The following is a 16,952-nucleotide window of genomic DNA, read 5'->3' on the forward strand; positions in this document are numbered from 1 at the left end:
TGTACACATTAGATCGCAGTAAACATGTTAATGGATCCTGCCTCTGCCACTATCATCGCCATATGTCGAACGAATATTCTGCGCACGAGGTGATCGGAAGGATGCTTGGTTTGGATCTACTACCAACGGCAAGGCAATACGTACCTTACACGAGACTACCTTAACCAGGTACCTTACGTTGTGCATGAACGGTTCCACGCTTTCCAGCCTCTTCGGCGGTGTAAGGAAAACCAACGCCCACGATGGCATGGCACCGCTCGCAGTCGGCGTGATCACCTGCTGATATCTGGCGACCAAGTTGGTGGACCTGGTGACCCGCGCCTTGTGCCCACGGACGGAACCAAGAGCAGTCATATCTCAAGCAAGTATAGACGGTTGTAGAGGCTCTCCAACCTCGAAGCAACGTCTCCCTGACTAATAGAATTATCTAGGTAAGATACGGATGAGATGTCTCGGGTCATGGGACTTGACCTTGAAGTAGGAATGGAAGTCGACGGCCGTTGAAAAGTGCCGTGGGTGCTTGAGCGAGTCGGGGAATGCATCACTAGGGTGAAACGGACCGAGTCGGTCTGTTAGAGATGCGTTGAGATGTGCTCGACCGTGCTAGAATCTGTCTCAACCACCTTGCGCCTACCTGCTAGATGACTTTTGGTGTGAGCGGTAAAAGTTGAGGAAGGTTCTTCCCGTTCCTGATGTTGGTGTCTTATTCATCTGCACGACTAGCGGAAACTCTAAGTGCTTACCACGTGTCTTGCCTCACCGAGTCTACAATAGGTCTCAAGTGAAGACAGCGACGACTGGCTCGGTGAGGAAGGCGGAAATGTCTCTTCACCTCGGCGAGAATGGATGGCTGACGTAATGACGGATGAAATAACCGAGTGCCCTGCTTAATTAAGTTAATTGAACTTGCCCGCCTTACTTAAAGTCCCAGTCATATTTAACATAACTTTTGGGACCTGTATTCGTATGCCAACTATAGTAATCGTATGTCTAAACACATACAGACATTAGATCAAAATGAGAAGCCTTTGCCAATTTGACTTGACGGTTTCCCGACCCTGTCTTGTGCGAACAAAAGGGCGCGTTTCTTTGTCCAGTGCAGACCAACCAGCACGCGTTTCCAGCTGCAGAGGGCTGGAGGCTGGCGACTTGTTAGTGATGATTCGTCCAGCAAGGGCACTGAGCTGGGCTGGGGGAGGCAGGGCTGCCCCACTAACATGCACTGACGCCCACGGCCAATCGCCAATTGTTTACGCCTGCGGCTCCGAAAGTAAACAAACCGACCCCTGCCCTTCCGCACTAGGACGCTTCTTCCTTCTCCATCATTTGCTTGGGTTGTGAACTTCATCATACACCACAGCTTCTTCTGTCTTTCGTCTAGCCATTGTGCGCGCTTCTATGCCTTGAGCACCTTTCTCTTGCTCGGTATTGCTTCGATTCAGTCTTACCATCTAATTGTCTGCGCGATATCAGCTATTCGACGCGTCGCTTCTACCCATTGCGGCGCCATCGTGAATCTACTTTTTCTTCTCGACTCCCATCCCGGAAACCGCGCCCGACGCGTCCCGGGCAGTCATGGAGGCCGACTCCGCACACAACCGCTACCGTTCTCGCATTCTGCGGGAAATGAACGCAAATCGCGACAACCCCTTCAACTCCCCGCCTTCTTCGACAGGCTCCCACGGCACCGTCAGCCCGACCATGTCCTCTGTTTTCTCAGAACCCGACGGAGAATCCACCCGCAGACTCAACGAAGATATTGCTCGGATTATTGGTCCTACTGGTGGCAAGATACAAGTAGACTTGGACGCTGCCCACCGCAAGTGGCCCGAATTCTACGGCAAGCCGAAGGCCAATGTCGAAGCAAGACACAACCACCCCGCTCCCAAGTCCACAGGCTCATTGCGTCACAAGGACACCGTCTCCCATAAGGCTATTGTCCAGAAATATCTCTCCAACATGGATGATGACTCCACGGACATGACTTGGCAGGGTTCTAAGCGGACGCGTGCTGAAATGCAGCCCCGCGTCGAAGACAACGAGTCCGATATGTCAGCGAACATGTCCAAGTCACCTTTCCGATTCGATATCAATGCCGACAGCTTCAAGTTCAACCCTCAACAGCAGATGAACCGTAGTCCCTTGTCAAGAGGACACGCTCGATCAGCATCTGGCAATCACAAGTCAGCACGGCGATCTTCCTACGCCGCCAACACGGACCGACGGAAGTCGGACTTCCTGGCTCCCCCAACACAAGCCACCCCGAAGCAGACCACAGCCGACAACGTCCATACAAATAAGTCTACGCCTGTCACATTCAACACGATCCGAAGCACGTTCCCTTCGCCGGCCACTACCGATAGCCCGGCACAAAATGGCGCCACGTCACGCTCTTTCTTCATGCCCGATATCTCTCACCTTAATGACTTCATCTCCGGCAACTTGCGCTTCAATGGCGCAGTGAAGAATGGCGTCCCAGTCTTCGTGAAGAACGGACAAGTGCGGGACCGCATTGATACCTTGCCGCCCAATGACCATGCCGAGGTGGACGGCCTTGCGATTCCCGAGGATGAAGAGAAGATATTCGTGTCTATGGATATGATCCGGAACGAGATTTGCAATCTTCAGGAGCACGATGATTTGGTTCAGCAGCATGCAGTAGAGCTCGAGAATCAGGTGGACCATCTTCAGACCGAATTGAAGCGCATCAAGGGCCGCAAGTCTATCGATAGTGCCCTCGGATCCCGGACAGGCTCGGAGCCGGAAACGGCTGGCGAGGAGCGCTATCAGACACAGAAGCTGAGTGAGTATCATGAGACTGCTCGTTGAAATTCCATCTAACCAGTGACAGAGTTGGAATCGCAGGTAACATCTTTGCAAGCACGCTTGGACCAGGCAAGCACCCGGCTCGGCATTAACGAGGTCGAAAATAACACCTTGTCTTTGGAGCGAGACCGGGCTTTAAAGAAGCTTTCAGACGCCTGTATGCAAATCGGCGATCTCATGGATCAACTCGAAATCAAGGGAAGAGAACTCCATGAGACCCAAGATAAGCTCAATGCCACTCTGGAGTTTACCAACCAGCAAGAGGTGTTCCGTCAGGACAAGCAAAGCCACGAGGTCCGGTCCGCCGATAACAAAGCTCTTCAGGAAGAGAACCAGACCATTCGCAAGGAACAGGAAACTCTACAACAGGAAATGGAGTCTCTGCGGACAGACAACAACTCTCTGAGGCGCGAACAAGAATCTCTCATCAACGAGAACAGGTCTTTGAGGGCTAATGCGCGATCGCTCATGTCCGAGAACGAGGAGCTTCGCCAGACCACGACCAATGCCAAGGAGGATCTCGAGGCAGCCCGCGATGAAGTCGAAGCCTTGCAGGTTGAGCTTCACACCATGGAGCAAGAGAAATCCACTCTCAAGGAGGACAACGATAGCCTCGTTCGCCACAACGAGAAATACTTCAACGAGAACAAGATCCTTCGCCGCGAAAACTCGGGTTTCGAGCGCAGCATTCACGACCTTCACGACGAGAATATGCAATTGAAGGAGGAGATTGAGTTCCTCAAGCAGCAGCTCGACCACTGCCGTCCTCTCGGAAAGACGGATGACTTTTCCGTGCGTCTGGATAAGGGAGTTGACGACGAGGAAACGGAGGAGAACATGACTTCGGCGTTCTTCATGCCGGACATTACGATTGACAGCACACAAAACTCGAGGGTTCTCGATTTCACTCCTGAGCCGAAGAAGATCCAGAGGCAAGCGACGCCAGGCAGGAAGGCTGCCGAGATTCAGGACACCACTGAGCAGACAGATCGTAGTGTTAATGAGCTCGACCACACTGTTCAGAGTCAACAGAGCTCCGTCGCAGCCGAGGGTCGTTCTAAGAGACGAGACTCCACCCACCGTGCGCAGGACTCGACCAGTCAGCAGAAGGTGTCCTTCTCTCTCCCCGAACGGTTGGCAGCGAGTTCCAAATCCAAGAGCGCGAGGGAAAAGAGCAGTAAGGCCTCCAACACTGCCAACAAGGGTAGCAAGAGGAGCATCTCTGCCCAATCCACTCCCAAGAGCTCTTTCAAGGGGGCTTCTCTCCCCGATCTCGACCCGTTCCAAGCCGATGACGAGGGCAACATGCAATCGCCCGAGCACACTCAGACGCAGACTCACTCCATGGTGATCGACATGAAGACGAAGAGCAAAAAGGAGTCTCGTACTGTCCACCAAGAAACAACGAACACCACCCGAAACTTGACTAGCCAGAGCCAGAAGTCATCAAAGTCCACGTCAAAGCCTTCCAAGGACAAGTCCATTACCGTCGATCTGATTACGCAGGGCGGGCTAGACCACACCTCGACTACTGATGTCAAGGGCAACTGTCCTGCTTTGACCTCCGACGCTCGACGTGTCCTGGATAGCTTGGCCGGACACAGCTGTAAGAACTGCATTGTGTGCACTCGGATCAAGGCTCATCGGGGAACGATCACTTCTGCCGACGTTGCTGAGGGAAAGAAGCGAGTGAAGATCTCTAGGCCCGTTGCTCCCTCGGATCAGTATAAGACGCTGGGCACTGCCGCGGACGACCTCACAATGCGTCCTTCTCAGCCTCCTGGACATGCTTTGGCGAAGGTCATCAAGGGTCTCGAGGATGAGCTGGAGCACATGAAGATGGAACACGCCAAGATGCAGGCTCGATACGATAACCACAACCCTGCTCTTGCGGAGACGAAGCGCAAGCAGCTCAAGACAAACATTGATGCCAATATGAACGCGCAGGAGGTCAAGAACGGCCAAATCTACGCACTCTATGATGTGCTCGAGGGACAGAAACAGGTTGGACAGGATATGTCGGATGAAGAGCTCGACTTCACTATCTTCAGTATTACCGGATTGAGTGTTAGGGACATCACTGACCAACTCACTTGGGAGGGCATTCAGGGTTAGGATCATGGCATGGCTTGACGCTTGCACTATGAGCGAGGCATTGCCCTTGTATGGCGTTTTGGGTTGTATTTTGCAGATATCAGGTTGCTGGACGGGAGTATGGCTCTGGTTCGAGTCACTCAGGAGAAGGAAATTGTCACAAGTTTTGTTTTTTTGGCTCTGCTTAATCATTCTGGTCCGCATTGTATATATACCAGACCTTCAAGGACAGCAGTTTGTTGGCGGAGAACAATCGGAAGGGATACCCCATGCCATTATCATACTCTGACTTCACTTTGCATATGATATTGAACCGCTCGCCCCTTTTCCTTGGAGTTTTCTACTGCGTCTCTTGAGAAGTTGAGATGCTTGGGGTTGACAGACGGAACCAGCTTAATCAGCGATTTTGACGCCAAGAGCAAGCTCGCTGTGAACTGCCCAATCGGGAAGTGATCTGTAGACTAACACGGGCTGTCAACACCAACGTCGGCTTCGATGTCTGCATTGATGCTTTGGCTGTGGCTTGACAATCACTCTGCTTATAAACGTGGAAGATTATGTCAGTCCTGAATACAGCAGACCCTCGTTAATGACGCCGGATGCTGATTGATGAAGATGCCTTGTTTGGAGACTCGACTACATAATGGTCAGATAGGGCGAGTATAAGAGGATGGTTTGAGCCATCTTCCAAAAGCCAAAAGATCTTGAGCATCAACAAACTCATAGCAGCTATACAATTGCCTTGCTCTATAAATCAACCGTCTGCTGTACCCATCTTCAACCATACCCACCATCCAGAATGCGTGTCGCCATCGCCGGTTCGGGTGCCGTAACCCGCTACTTCGCCGAAGAGCTCCCCGCAATGGGCATCGACCTCGTCATCCTAACTCGCTCTCTCAAACCCGAGCTCGAAAACATCCAGGGCGTCCGCCAGGTCGTGACGGATTACTCGGTTCCTTCGATCCTCGAGGGCATCGAGGGCTCCGTCGCCCTGGTGTCCAACATTCTGGACTACTCCCCGGCCTTTGTCGACGTTCACGCGCGCCTCATCGAGGCGGCGAAAGCCAGCAAGACGTGCAAGCGCTTCATCCCCGCGGAGTACGGTGGTAATCTGGAGGACTTCCCAGACCAGCCGGGCTTCTACGCCCGTCGGCAGGGAGTGGTTCGAAAGATGCTGGAGGAGCAGCAGACGGGGCTGGAGTGGACGCTGCTTTCGACCGGATGGTTCATCGACTATGTTGTGCCGCGCAAGAACCGCTACCTCAACGACGGCGGAGACGCCATCCCCGTCAACCTCGCGGGTGGAAGCATGCTGATTCCTGGGACCGGCAAGGAGCCTCTGGATATGACCGCCGTTCGGGACGTGGTTCGTGCTGTGGGCAAGCTCCTCTTTGCGCCGAGCTGGGAGCGGTATACGTACATCTCGGGAGGGAAGGCGACCTGGAATGAGATTGTCCCGTTGATTCGGGAGAAACACCCGCAGGTCAGTGTGAAGTATCGCAGTCTGGCTGAGTACGTTGAGGATATCGTTGCCCACCCGGACCCGAATGGCGAGGAGCGGATTATCGCAGAGTATGGGATCTTCTCTGCCAGTCACGCTGGGGATCTGCCTGTCGAGAAGGTTGCTGCTCATCGCGAGAAGTACTTTTCTGGCCTCAAGTTTAGGACTGTGAGGGAGTTGCTGGCCGAGGTTGAAAAGGATCCTGAGGTCATCGTTTAGGGGTAAGAGACTAGGTGTTTCTTAGAAACAGTAGTGGAAGGTCTAGATAGTCTTCACAGAACCTATCTCAATAGAGAATCACATCAAACTCTGGCATCCGTGAAAGTACACGCGTCCAAGGCTCCGGTGATACACCAGAGGCAGCCAGGTCGCGGCGTTTCCACACCTCTTCAACCGCGAGAAGCAGCGTATCCCAGGTAGCGATCCCGAGTGACTGTTTTCTAGAGAATAGCAATCTTGCCCTATTCCGTAGCTCCGGCGTCCTGGCCTCGAAGGCCACTGTGGCGTAGACCCACGCTTTGGGGCTGCTGTTCTTCTGCAGGGATTCGAGGTGCTCCATGTGGTCAAGACACCTAGCAACCAGATCTTGGACGTCCTCTTCGGGGCCTCGCCTCCCAGAGTTGCCCTTGAAGTAGAGTAAGCACGCGTGGTAGAATAGCGAACGGTGGTGGTGCACCATGGCCGACTCCACGTTGTTGGCGTCGTAATCTACCGAAGGCTCAGGCGTAGACAAGGCGAATTCGATCTCTAGTTGGTCGAGGTCCTCTCCTGCAAGGATTGAGGACTGCACAAGTTTTGCGTTGAAGGAACAGACCAGCTCGAGAGACCTGACCGGCATAATTTGGCTCTTCGATAGCTCGACATCTGGCAGATACGTCTTCATCGGGACGGGAGCGTCTAATCGTCCGAGGTACTGGGCAAGCACCGTGGCAAAGGTGGAGGAGCAGGACTCGTACGTCAAGGCGGCGGTAGTCGACTGTCTCCAGGTTTCCATGCTCGTATCGTCGAGGAGGTCACGGGTCACCTTTATGACCTCGCGCCAGGCGCCCGCGGTGCCGGTGATAAAGTGAGTGAGAATCCATAGGCAGAGAGTGGCCAGACTCGCCATCCGCTCGTCATGGTCTCTGCAGCTCATATTTTGCATAAGGTGGCGGAAGCTCAGCTGTTTATGGCGGAGCATCAGATCTGCGTAGCCGGCATGGGCGTCGTCGGTGCCTCTGAGGTTCGCCTGGTGGGCCGCGGAGATGGCGCAGACTGCGTGAAACAGAGCGACGGTTGATGTTGATCTCGTCTTGGCGAGGCGGCTTCCCTTGAGAGCCATGGGCGATACAGTCGTCAGAAATGGGTTCGCTGGGCTGCGAATGGGTATCATTTTGTGTGCGAGGTTCGTCGCCCAGTGGTTGATGAGTTCTCTTTCTCGAGCAGGAGCTGATGGTGCTTCTAGTGGCCATGCCGGATTACCCATGGGGGATAGATCCCAGTGGCTGGAGACGTCAAAAGAATTCCACTCAACGTCAAATCTACTATTCTGTAGCATTTCCAGTTCTTGATCATGCGATTGGACGTTTAGAGACGGTGGCTCCCTCCTCGCAGTGCTTCTACCAGCTTGCCAAGCATCTTCAACCCTGACGCGTGGTTCGCACGCCCGGAATCTGAGAAGCGGGCCGGTCCATTGATTATCAACAGCTGTAGATATCCCTTGATTCGGCGATTGTGAAGGGTTCTGCGATGAGGAGCTGGCCTTTGTCCTCGGCCGACGCCGGCCACCACTGCTTGATGTTCCTGTTCCCGTGGGCGAGAGCCAGGTCAGTCGCGTGCCATATCCTTGACATGTGAACTTGCCAGCAACGCAGCGCCGGCACGCTGGTCGCTGTTCGTCGCATTTCACATGGCGTTCGCGGCAAGTCCAGCAGCCTGTGAAACTTTTCTGTCGCTTACTTCTGGCGATCTTTTGTAATGGTCGATTTGGTGATTCATCAATTGCTGGACGCGGGGTCAGCTCGAGTAGCATCTCGCCATTGATTGCAGGCCGTAGCATCTCCAATTCGTTATTATCGTTGTCAAAGTTGGACATTTCTATCGTGATATATAGTGATACCGAATGTCCTAGATGACATGAGATTGCGGAACATGGCATTGCGTTGAGCATCTCGAAAGGTTGAATGCCAACTAGTTTCCCTCAACATGTTGATTAGTCAGTCGATTTCAGCCAGCGTGTAATACGAACGAAGAAACGCTGACAATGCCAATTATCGTACAACACTAAAAGTTCTGAGATTAGACATTTCTAGTCAAATAATACCCTGAGACTGAACTGTGACTGCTTCGCACAGCTACGCGTTGCAGCCTTAGTCTCATGTACCTCTCTGAGCAGCAACGGTGCACTCATCGACTTTTCCACCCCAGAGAAACTTCCTCTATTCGCTGTGGCATGCCCTCATCAACGAGTCACAGCAATCGATCACTTCTTCTGGAAGAGATTCATCGACACAAATATGCTAAGGGACGGCTGGCAACCTCCTAAAGTTGCGAATTAAAGGTTGCGAGCATCGGGCTGATCGATATCCCTCTCGCAGGCCTGTAAGGCTCACAAACTCCTCTGTCTGCATCCGGTAGGAACTGCCTTTCAGTTCATGCTTCGCGATGCTGCCGGGCTGCCATATCAGAGAATTGCTGTCTCTGGAGAACCTTGGCGATTTGGAGGCAAATAGGTACCATCGTCCCCAAGGTTCCTGCAACGTACCTCTCCATCCGATTTGTGGCCATTTACTTATAATACCTAACGGAAGGTCCATACGCCTTCGACTTTGAGAAGGAAGCTAAAGTTCCAGCACACGTCGGCAGGAACTTGGGTGAGGCAGTACTTGAATGACAAATATCATTCACCATAAATAGCATGGGCGTCAAGTTCAACTCAATAAGATGCGCCGTTCGAGCCAAATCCAGATGGATCATCTCGCAGCCCAGCCCTCCATCTGTTGCCCTGGTAGCAGTGCTCTTTCCTGTAAGACATTAACAAGCACCCCGACGGCTGCCTTTCAGGTTCCAATTGTATGGTCACGTGAGTAGAAGATTCAGGGACGTACTCCTCACTCCGTACCTTTCCGGCCAATGGAAAAACAGCGACCTGGTCTTGATTTTTCATTGGCTGTTAAATGATCGGATCCACCGAGTGATTGAGGCCAATGCGGCCCCACTCTGCTGCCCTCTGGACACCTATATAATCCCATCCAATCTCCCTCCTTTACTCTGTTTCCTCTTTTTCTTCTTCATACTTACCTTCATGGGCAGTCTGGGGATCAAGAAATCCGGACTGCAGAGAGGGATGCCTGCATTGCACATCGCGGAGTAGACCTCTCTCGATTGTCCTTCGGGGCCATCGCTGTGGCAATTTTTGATTTTCAACCACACTTTTCATTGTATTCATCGCCTTGCGCGATGGTATGAAGAAGAGTTCGGCTCGAGGTGGTCGTGTGCCTTTCCTCACTTTTGCTTGATCACCAGCTGGAGTCTACACGGAGCAGCTCACACGCAGCCCCACGCACCCAGGCGAACCTGAGAGTTTAGCCAAGAGAGTTTACTGCGTTTCTTGCTACCACGTCTAGAGATGGTGACCGAGCAGCGATCCACGCACACGCGCTGAATGCATGGGGATATTCGCGAGTGAGCGGCAGTAGCAGCCTGACTCGATAAGTTCTTCGCTGAACGCACACATCCTTTGAGCGATCTCATGCCACGCAATTCTAGGAAGGAGCTGCTCATCGAGACCTTCCTTGTAGTATCTACGCGCGAGACATGCGGATATGTAGCTTGCTAGAAGGGGAAGGCCGTATCTGTGCCCGTGCCTGCTTACCTTTCAAGAGGCGGAGGTGAACGGGGTGCCTCTTTCCCGTAGCCTTTAACATGTGGAAGTTGCCCTGGCTGTACCTACCTGCCACATATCTGTTCCCATGCTGAGCAAAAAGTTGGACAGCGGAAACGTCCCGCAGACACAGTTTCGTCCTCTCAGATATCACACTTCGTCAACTCGAGACGCAATTGACACAGTCCCTCACCAAGCCCTCTACCTACAGTCTTCGAGAACGAGAGGTGAGGAATGCATGTGAGTTAATCAACACTTCACTTCACCTCGCAAGGCAATGCCCATCAACAGACGCAGCCTAGGATGCACTGACACCTGGAGCCGGAGTAGAGACCGTAATGCCAACGAGGGACTCATCATTGCTCATCTTGATGTCTCAGGCCACCCTTCCACCAAGGCTCGACTCCACAAGTCATGCCATGCACATCAGCCTCCAGTCGAGTCATCAATTGGCCTATGTGAAGCCCCGTAAGATGACGACACCCTCACATTCAGCAGGCATCCTGCTCTCTTGATTCCTGACTTTGAGTCCCGTTTGGTATTCCAAAAGTGTCGATAAAGATGCAGCATACATTACCCCTTTCAAAGCTAGAAAGGCTTCTACAGCTGCAAGTTCGCGGTCAAGTGCGAACCAGATCCAGTCGTGTAGACAAACATGTCAGCAGGCGCTTCAGCTGGCTGACCTCAGCCGGACACTTGCGCAAGGCGGCCGGGAAGGGAGATCGTCCCCGGCAGTGCTCATTGGACGGCGGACGTAAGTTGGGAGTCAGCATCGAGTTGTACACACTTACCACTTCGTTTCCTACCTTCTGAATCGAGATATTGGATGACAGGTATGGGACCCCGCCGTTCTTGGGGGCGGTTTCGAGGATACACTTCAACGGCAAGCTGAACGGCAGCGCGTCTGTGTGCTTTCTTATTCGTGGCATATGCTGACGATTGAGACAAATTCCATTTGTTGTCTGCCTGGTGGCGGGATGACATGCTGCTACACGAGGCTCGAGATGCTGGCTTAATGCAGAAACTGCCTTGAACAGCCTCTATGTCTTGGCTGGCATGTGACTGCTGCTCGAGGCTCGCAGGCGGGCGTCAATGTAAGGTAATACAGCTGTATAAGAATAGCATGATACCTATCCGATGAAGATCCTGTCATGTCCGGAAGTCAATGATCTCTCGACTAACAGCAAACATGAAGCCTACGACTAAGAGCCAGGTCCGCCAATCGGCGGAAGACCTTTTCAAGTTCTTGTTCATTCAATTTTGGAAAATTGTCAACGTCTTCATCGCATGGCACAAATTGCCGGCTATCATTGGCGCCTTCAACCTCCTGGCGTTGCGATTCGAGCTCCGCCAGAAGAACCTTTACGACACATACCCCTCTCCTGAAGACCAAGGTACAACGGCGCAATGTCCCATGTCCGACACCAAGTTCATGGCTGTCAGAAACTCAGATGGTCTGTATAACGACCTCCAGGCGCCCAAGATGGGCTGCGCCGGGATGCGTTTTGGCCGCAACATCCCAAGAGAGCATGCCAAGATGCCCACTCACGAGGAGCTGTTCACGCCGAACCCGAGGCTTATCTCTGAGAAGATCCTTGCGAGACCGGAAGGTGGCTTTAAGCCCGCCACGATCGTCAACCTCCTCGCTGCGGCTTGGATTCAGTTCCAGGTCCACGACTGGGCGCAGCATGCCTCGAGCGACGAGACTTGGGACGTTCCGATGCCCAAGGGAGACACCTGGCCAGACAAGAAGATGAAGATCTTCAAGACCAAAGTTGACAGTACTCTCTCGAAGCTGGATGATGAATCGCCGGGCTACAAGAACGAAAACACGCACTGGTGGGATGGCTCACAGATCTATGGTTCGACTGAAGCTGAAACCGTGGAACTGCGATCCAATTGCCATGATGGACAGCTTGCGGTCGACCGCGTGAATGGTGAACAGTTCCTTCCTCGCGAGAACGGCATCCCCAAAACCGGCTTCCATCATAATTGGTGGGTTGGTCTTGAGATGCTACATACCCTCTTTGCCTTGGAGCATAACGCTATCGCTGGCCATCTCAAGCTGTCGAACCCATCGTGGACAAGTGATGAGATTTTTGACACGGCCAGGTTGATCAATTGTGCACTCATGGCCAAGATTCACACCATCGAGTGGACGCCTGCTATCTTGAAGCATCCGACATTGAAGATTGGTATGGAGGCGAACTGGTGGGGTTTGGTTGGAGACAAGGTAAGCCTCTTGTATAAGTCTATGCGTTGCAGTCGCTGATGGGGTTGAACAGTTGTGGCACGTCTTCGGCCGTATTTTCGACAACAAGTCCGAGGTCATCTCAGGAATACCGGGCTCGGGAACCGATCAAGACGGCGCCCCATACTCCCTGACCGAGGAATTTGTTTCCGTATATCGTCTGCACCCGCTTGTCCCCGACGATATTGCCTTCTTCAAAGTCAAGAGCGGCCAACACGCCGACACCCTTCCGATGAAGGAGGTCGCTTTCGAAAGGGCCCGCACACCATTAGACGATAAGACCTCGAACAGCAACGGCCTCGGTTTGAACTTTGCCGACGTCTTCTACTCCTTTGGCGTCAACTACCCCGGCGCCATTCGCGCGAAGAACATGCCAAACTTTCTCCGTGACCTGCACCTACCCGCAGACAAAGAGTTCCCTCAGGGTAGACATCTCGACATGGGCACTGTCGACATCCTCCGTGATCGTGAGCGCGGGGTGCCAAGGTACAACGCTTTCCGCCGCCTCTTCCATATGCCTGCCGTCCGTAGCTTCAAAGATCTGACCGGCCCCGGTCCTGAGGCCGCAAAGTTGGCGGCGGATCTGGAGGAGGTGTACAACGGCGACATCGAGGCCGTTGATCTCCTGGCTGGCACGCTCAGCGAGCCTCTTCCTGAGGGCTTCGGGTTCAGCGACACGGCCTTCCGCGTTTTCATCCTCATGGCGAGCCGCCGCATCAAGTCTGACCGATTCCTCGCCGGCGATGGGTGGTGTCCTGAGGTGTACACGCGGGAGGGTATGGACTGGGTGCAGAAGAACACGATGAAGGACGTGCTGTGCAGACATTTCCCTGAGCTCGCTGCGCCGTTGCGTAACGTTGATAACGTAAGTCCTGTTAGCCCTGTCCTTGGTTTCTCTACACAGCTGCTAACAAATTTCGTAGGCGTTTGCACCGTGGGAGAAGGTCGGTCGGACTGCCGAGTATACGGGGAAGGAGACTAATGCTTGAGCTTTATTCACCTGCTCATCCCAAGACCGTAATTTTTGTTTGTTTGGCGGTTTGGGTACATGTTTGGCTGTAACAACTACTTGGGGTCTACGTTGAACAAAGTAAAATGTGGAAGGAGATGGAAAATGTCAGTTTGTGCCCGGAGATTCTAGGGTCGAAAACGAAGCCATATCGGCTGGGTGATTTTGATGGAGACAAAGTTTACACGGCTTGACTAAAATATTTGAACCGTCTCTTTTCAACCTAGCAAATACGAACGTCAGAAATAAGGTCTAATTGAATTGGAGAATAGAGGTGAAGCACGCATCAACACGCAGAGGAGTACCAAGTGTGGCATGAGCTGTCAAGTCGAATAAGATATCCAGACTGAAAGCCCGGCGAAAGAGGTCAATCTATGAACAGCTGACGGGTGTTTGCTGGCCGATTCGTTTGAAGCTCCCACTTGTCACAGCCTCAACCTATGATTCAGGTTCAGCCCTACCGGACGGTGAAAAAATGGTGAGCAGGGCCCATTGAGGCTTTTGTAGCATACCAGTCATCTATTCGACTCAACCCCAGAATCATCCTGTCTCACAGCTAAGCCTCGTATATTTTCATAGCCAGCTGCATCCCATACCAGGTTCTTACAACCAAACCTTACCAAAAAGGAATAGAAGTGCCGCATGGCAAACAAGGGGGGAGGAGTCGCGAACCTGCTGCCTACGCAACTCTGCTCAGGGGTACGCAATGCCGCCGCGTCTTTAAAGTGCTTGGGAGATTAACCACATGTGCCTACCAGAGGTCCAATTTTGCTGGCGGTTCGGAATCCGGGAACACCAAAACCTACGTTGGGGACAACGCCGAATGGCCATGAAAGGTAACGGTTTTCTGCCATCTCGAGTCCAGCTGGGATAATGGCTGTTTCAAGTACTACAGTTTCACCAAGATAGCTTATAGATACGCCCACAAACCTCTTAATTGCAACCGTCCAAGCATCACGACCCGGACAGAGGATTCTGAACGAGAGAAACTTTCGATCAATGAGGAACGGAAAACAGGGCATCACGGGCCAATTGCCTATCCGTATCGGACACCGATCAGCATTGGCTCATGAATCCAGTTTTTTATTTGACCAACTTGGCGCTCTGGTTTGCTGCCTCGCCGTGTCACTTCCATGTAACGCTTTTGGTGATTCTTGTAGCAGTCGAGTGCGGGTATCCGCTTTCTTCGCGCGCGACGACACGACCCTCCACCCCTTGAGCCAACTTCGCCAAGACGAAACTTGGGGCCCCCCCTCTTTTAATCTGGCGGGTGCGTAGTTGTCCTGCAACGGGAGCATGTGGTGGTTGTCACTGGTGCTTGTGTATTGTGTACGAAGAGTGGTAAGCCGTCCGCGTATTCTGGGTCGACGAGGTTTAAAATTGTATGGATGGGAAGATCCTTGGCGGGGATGCTGCACAGCCCTCTTACTCTCTGGTTTTCCTGGGCACACAAGGAGATGAGACCGGTGCAACGAGATCGATGTGCTTGTTTGAGATATAATTGAGGAGGAGACACACGAATCCCGTCCCTCTCTCGTTTCGAATCGGAGTAATCTTCTTCACTGCAATTTTCGTGTCCTTTTTTTGTTCTTCTCTCTGCCGATTTGATTCCCAGTCACTCCTTTCATCCTAGGGAATCGAGCTTTCTCAACGCCAGGCAAGCAAGCTGCCAATAAGTCACACCACTCAAACCACCCAGACAAAAATCACTCAAGATGACGACCGATCAACCACAAAGACAGACCATGGATCCCAACATGGTGCAACCCAAGGAGGAGGACACCCAGAAAGAGGGCTGGTCTTGCGTAAGTCATTTTGAATATTCCATCGTATCTGAGCGTTGTCGATTACATTCCGCTGACGAGCGCCCCGAATACCTCACAGGCCCAGTGCTGTTCAAGCTGCATGGACTGCCTCATGATGTGCATGCGCTTCTAAGAAAGTGGCACATCTTCAAAATCTTTCCCAATTCTTTCTTTTCTTCTTCCATGACCAGATGGTCAACTTTTCAGTCTCATACTCAGAATGGCGCATCCACTTTGATGCCTTTTGACCAAGCGCTTGCCCATTGTAGGCCATGATGCGCTTTTAGGGGGCAGGTGGACGATGGAAATTTGGGTTAGGCGTTACAGGAGTTTTGGTCTCCAGAAACCAGAGGTGTCATTTCAGCGAGACGTTCCTTTCTGCCTCGCTCCCTTTTCTTCGCTCTTCAATTCTTCGATATCCTCATGTAAACGCCATGCCGTTTATTGTTTTCAATGCAAATCTCTAGCACTTTTGCTACATGTCCAAGCATCTCCTCCTTGTGTGATAATCCGTTGATTCATCGACATCGTCAACCCACTGTCCCATCGCGGTGCTCAGGGGACAACTGAGATTCGCGGCCACGCGAGGATCGTCAGGGAGCCCGTGCGCGAGCTCCCGCAATTCGCTACGTACCTCCACTGAGAAATCTCCATTCCAACGTCCCCTCCACTTTTTTTGCACCTTGCCTGTCCCGCCGTGCATCTTGGGGAGCAGTCAGGTTTACGGTCTGTCATTGTCCCTTCTCACGATCTTTCAGCCTCGCCAAAAGCTCACCACCGGCTGCCCCGCCCTCACCCAACCTCCACGGAAACACCCTCATCGTAAGCTCACAGCGGCGAACCTTCTCAAGGCATTGAAACCAGTAGGGCTAACTCTACCAGCTTCCTTCTCCGCCAACCCCACCGCCCTAGTCCTCGAAAATGGCTGACGTGGAAATGGAAATCGACAACCCCCCCTCCCCCTCCGCCGCCGAGGGAGGAGTCGGTGGCAGCGGCGCCGCCCCGGCGCGTAACGAATCCGAGATGCAGACCCACGGCCGCGCGACCGCCGTCCGCTCCATCGAGGGTTGGATCATCATGGTCACAAACGTCCACGAAGAGGCCGACGAGGAGTCCATACAGGACATGTTTGGCGAGTACGGCGAGATCAAGAACCTGCACCTCAACCTCGACCGGAGAAGCGGTTACGTCAAGGTGCGCCTCCCCCCCCCCCCCTTCCATTTGCCCTTGCCCTTCACGTCCCCCTGCCTCCTTCTCTTCACCTTCTCCACAGCCGTAGAGATGAAGCCCTCGGGAGGAAAACGCTGGGAAGCTGACATTGAAAACAGGGCTACGCCCTCATCGAATACGCAACCCTCGCCGAAGCCCGCGCCGCCATCGACGGCGCCCACGAGGCGAAACTCCTCGAGCAGACCGTCTACGTCGACTTTGCCTTTGTCCGGCCCCCGCTCGGCGGCAAGGGCGGCAACAACAACCAGAACAACATCCGCGGCGGCGCGAGAGCTCAGAACCGCGGTCGCGGACGCAGTCGCAGCCGCAGCGTCGAGAGGGAGGTCGTTGCTGCCAAGGACGGCGATGACATTGAATGATTTTTGTTTTCCCGA

General features: G+C 53.1%; 8 protein-coding genes across 8 annotated transcripts; 4 read left to right on the plus strand and 4 right to left on the minus strand.

Moving 5' to 3' along the window:
- Window positions 1-1,575: 1,575 nt before the first annotated feature.
- Window positions 1,576-4,941, plus strand: CTAM01_01586 (uncharacterized protein; the record flags this gene model as incomplete). The annotated part of the gene is made up of 2 exons (XM_060517628.1): window positions 1,576-2,803; window positions 2,852-4,941. 2 exons carry the CDS (start codon window positions 1,576-1,578, stop codon window positions 4,939-4,941), a joined length of 3,318 nt encoding a protein of 1,105 aa, XP_060388089.1.
- A 778-nt stretch (window positions 4,942-5,719) lies between these two features.
- CTAM01_01587 (uncharacterized protein) lies at window positions 5,720-6,640 on the plus strand (the record flags this gene model as incomplete). Its single annotated transcript, XM_060517629.1, has 1 exon — window positions 5,720-6,640. The coding sequence occupies one exon, from the start codon at window positions 5,720-5,722 to the stop codon at window positions 6,638-6,640; it is 921 nt and encodes a 306-aa protein (XP_060388090.1).
- Window positions 6,641-6,707: 67 nt separating this feature from the next.
- CTAM01_01588 (uncharacterized protein) lies at window positions 6,708-7,886 on the minus strand (the record flags this gene model as incomplete). The annotated part of the gene is made up of 1 exon (XM_060517630.1): window positions 6,708-7,886. One exon carries the CDS (start codon window positions 7,884-7,886, stop codon window positions 6,708-6,710), a length of 1,179 nt encoding a protein of 392 aa, XP_060388091.1.
- Window positions 7,887-8,100: 214 nt separating this feature from the next.
- Window positions 8,101-8,495, minus strand: CTAM01_01589 (uncharacterized protein; the record flags this gene model as incomplete). The annotated part of the gene is made up of 2 exons (XM_060517631.1): window positions 8,101-8,291; window positions 8,360-8,495. The coding sequence occupies 2 exons, from the start codon at window positions 8,493-8,495 to the stop codon at window positions 8,101-8,103; spliced, it is 327 nt and encodes a 108-aa protein (XP_060388092.1).
- Window positions 8,496-10,737: 2,242 nt separating this feature from the next.
- Window positions 10,738-11,212, minus strand: CTAM01_01590 (uncharacterized protein; the record flags this gene model as incomplete). The annotated part of the gene is made up of 2 exons (XM_060517632.1): window positions 10,738-10,836; window positions 10,967-11,212. 2 exons carry the CDS (start codon window positions 11,210-11,212, stop codon window positions 10,738-10,740), a joined length of 345 nt encoding a protein of 114 aa, XP_060388093.1.
- A 260-nt stretch (window positions 11,213-11,472) lies between these two features.
- On the plus strand, window positions 11,473-13,523 carry CTAM01_01591 (uncharacterized protein; the record flags this gene model as incomplete). Its single annotated transcript, XM_060517633.1, has 3 exons — window positions 11,473-12,516; window positions 12,569-13,399; window positions 13,458-13,523. 3 exons carry the CDS (start codon window positions 11,473-11,475, stop codon window positions 13,521-13,523), a joined length of 1,941 nt encoding a protein of 646 aa, XP_060388094.1.
- A 2,300-nt stretch (window positions 13,524-15,823) lies between these two features.
- CTAM01_01592 (uncharacterized protein) lies at window positions 15,824-16,051 on the minus strand (the record flags this gene model as incomplete). Its single annotated transcript, XM_060517634.1, has 1 exon — window positions 15,824-16,051. One exon carries the CDS (start codon window positions 16,049-16,051, stop codon window positions 15,824-15,826), a length of 228 nt encoding a protein of 75 aa, XP_060388095.1.
- Window positions 16,052-16,269: 218 nt separating this feature from the next.
- CTAM01_01593 (RNA recognition domain-containing protein) lies at window positions 16,270-16,937 on the plus strand (the record flags this gene model as incomplete). The annotated part of the gene is made up of 2 exons (XM_060517635.1): window positions 16,270-16,542; window positions 16,677-16,937. 2 exons carry the CDS (start codon window positions 16,270-16,272, stop codon window positions 16,935-16,937), a joined length of 534 nt encoding a protein of 177 aa, XP_060388096.1.
- Window positions 16,938-16,952: the final 15 nt, after the last annotated feature.

This window comes from Colletotrichum tamarilloi (assembly GCF_030869305.1).
Source record: "Colletotrichum tamarilloi strain Tom-12 chromosome Unknown Scaffold_3.1, whole genome shotgun sequence".
Classification (NCBI taxonomy): Eukaryota; Fungi; Ascomycota; class Sordariomycetes; order Glomerellales; family Glomerellaceae; genus Colletotrichum; species Colletotrichum tamarilloi.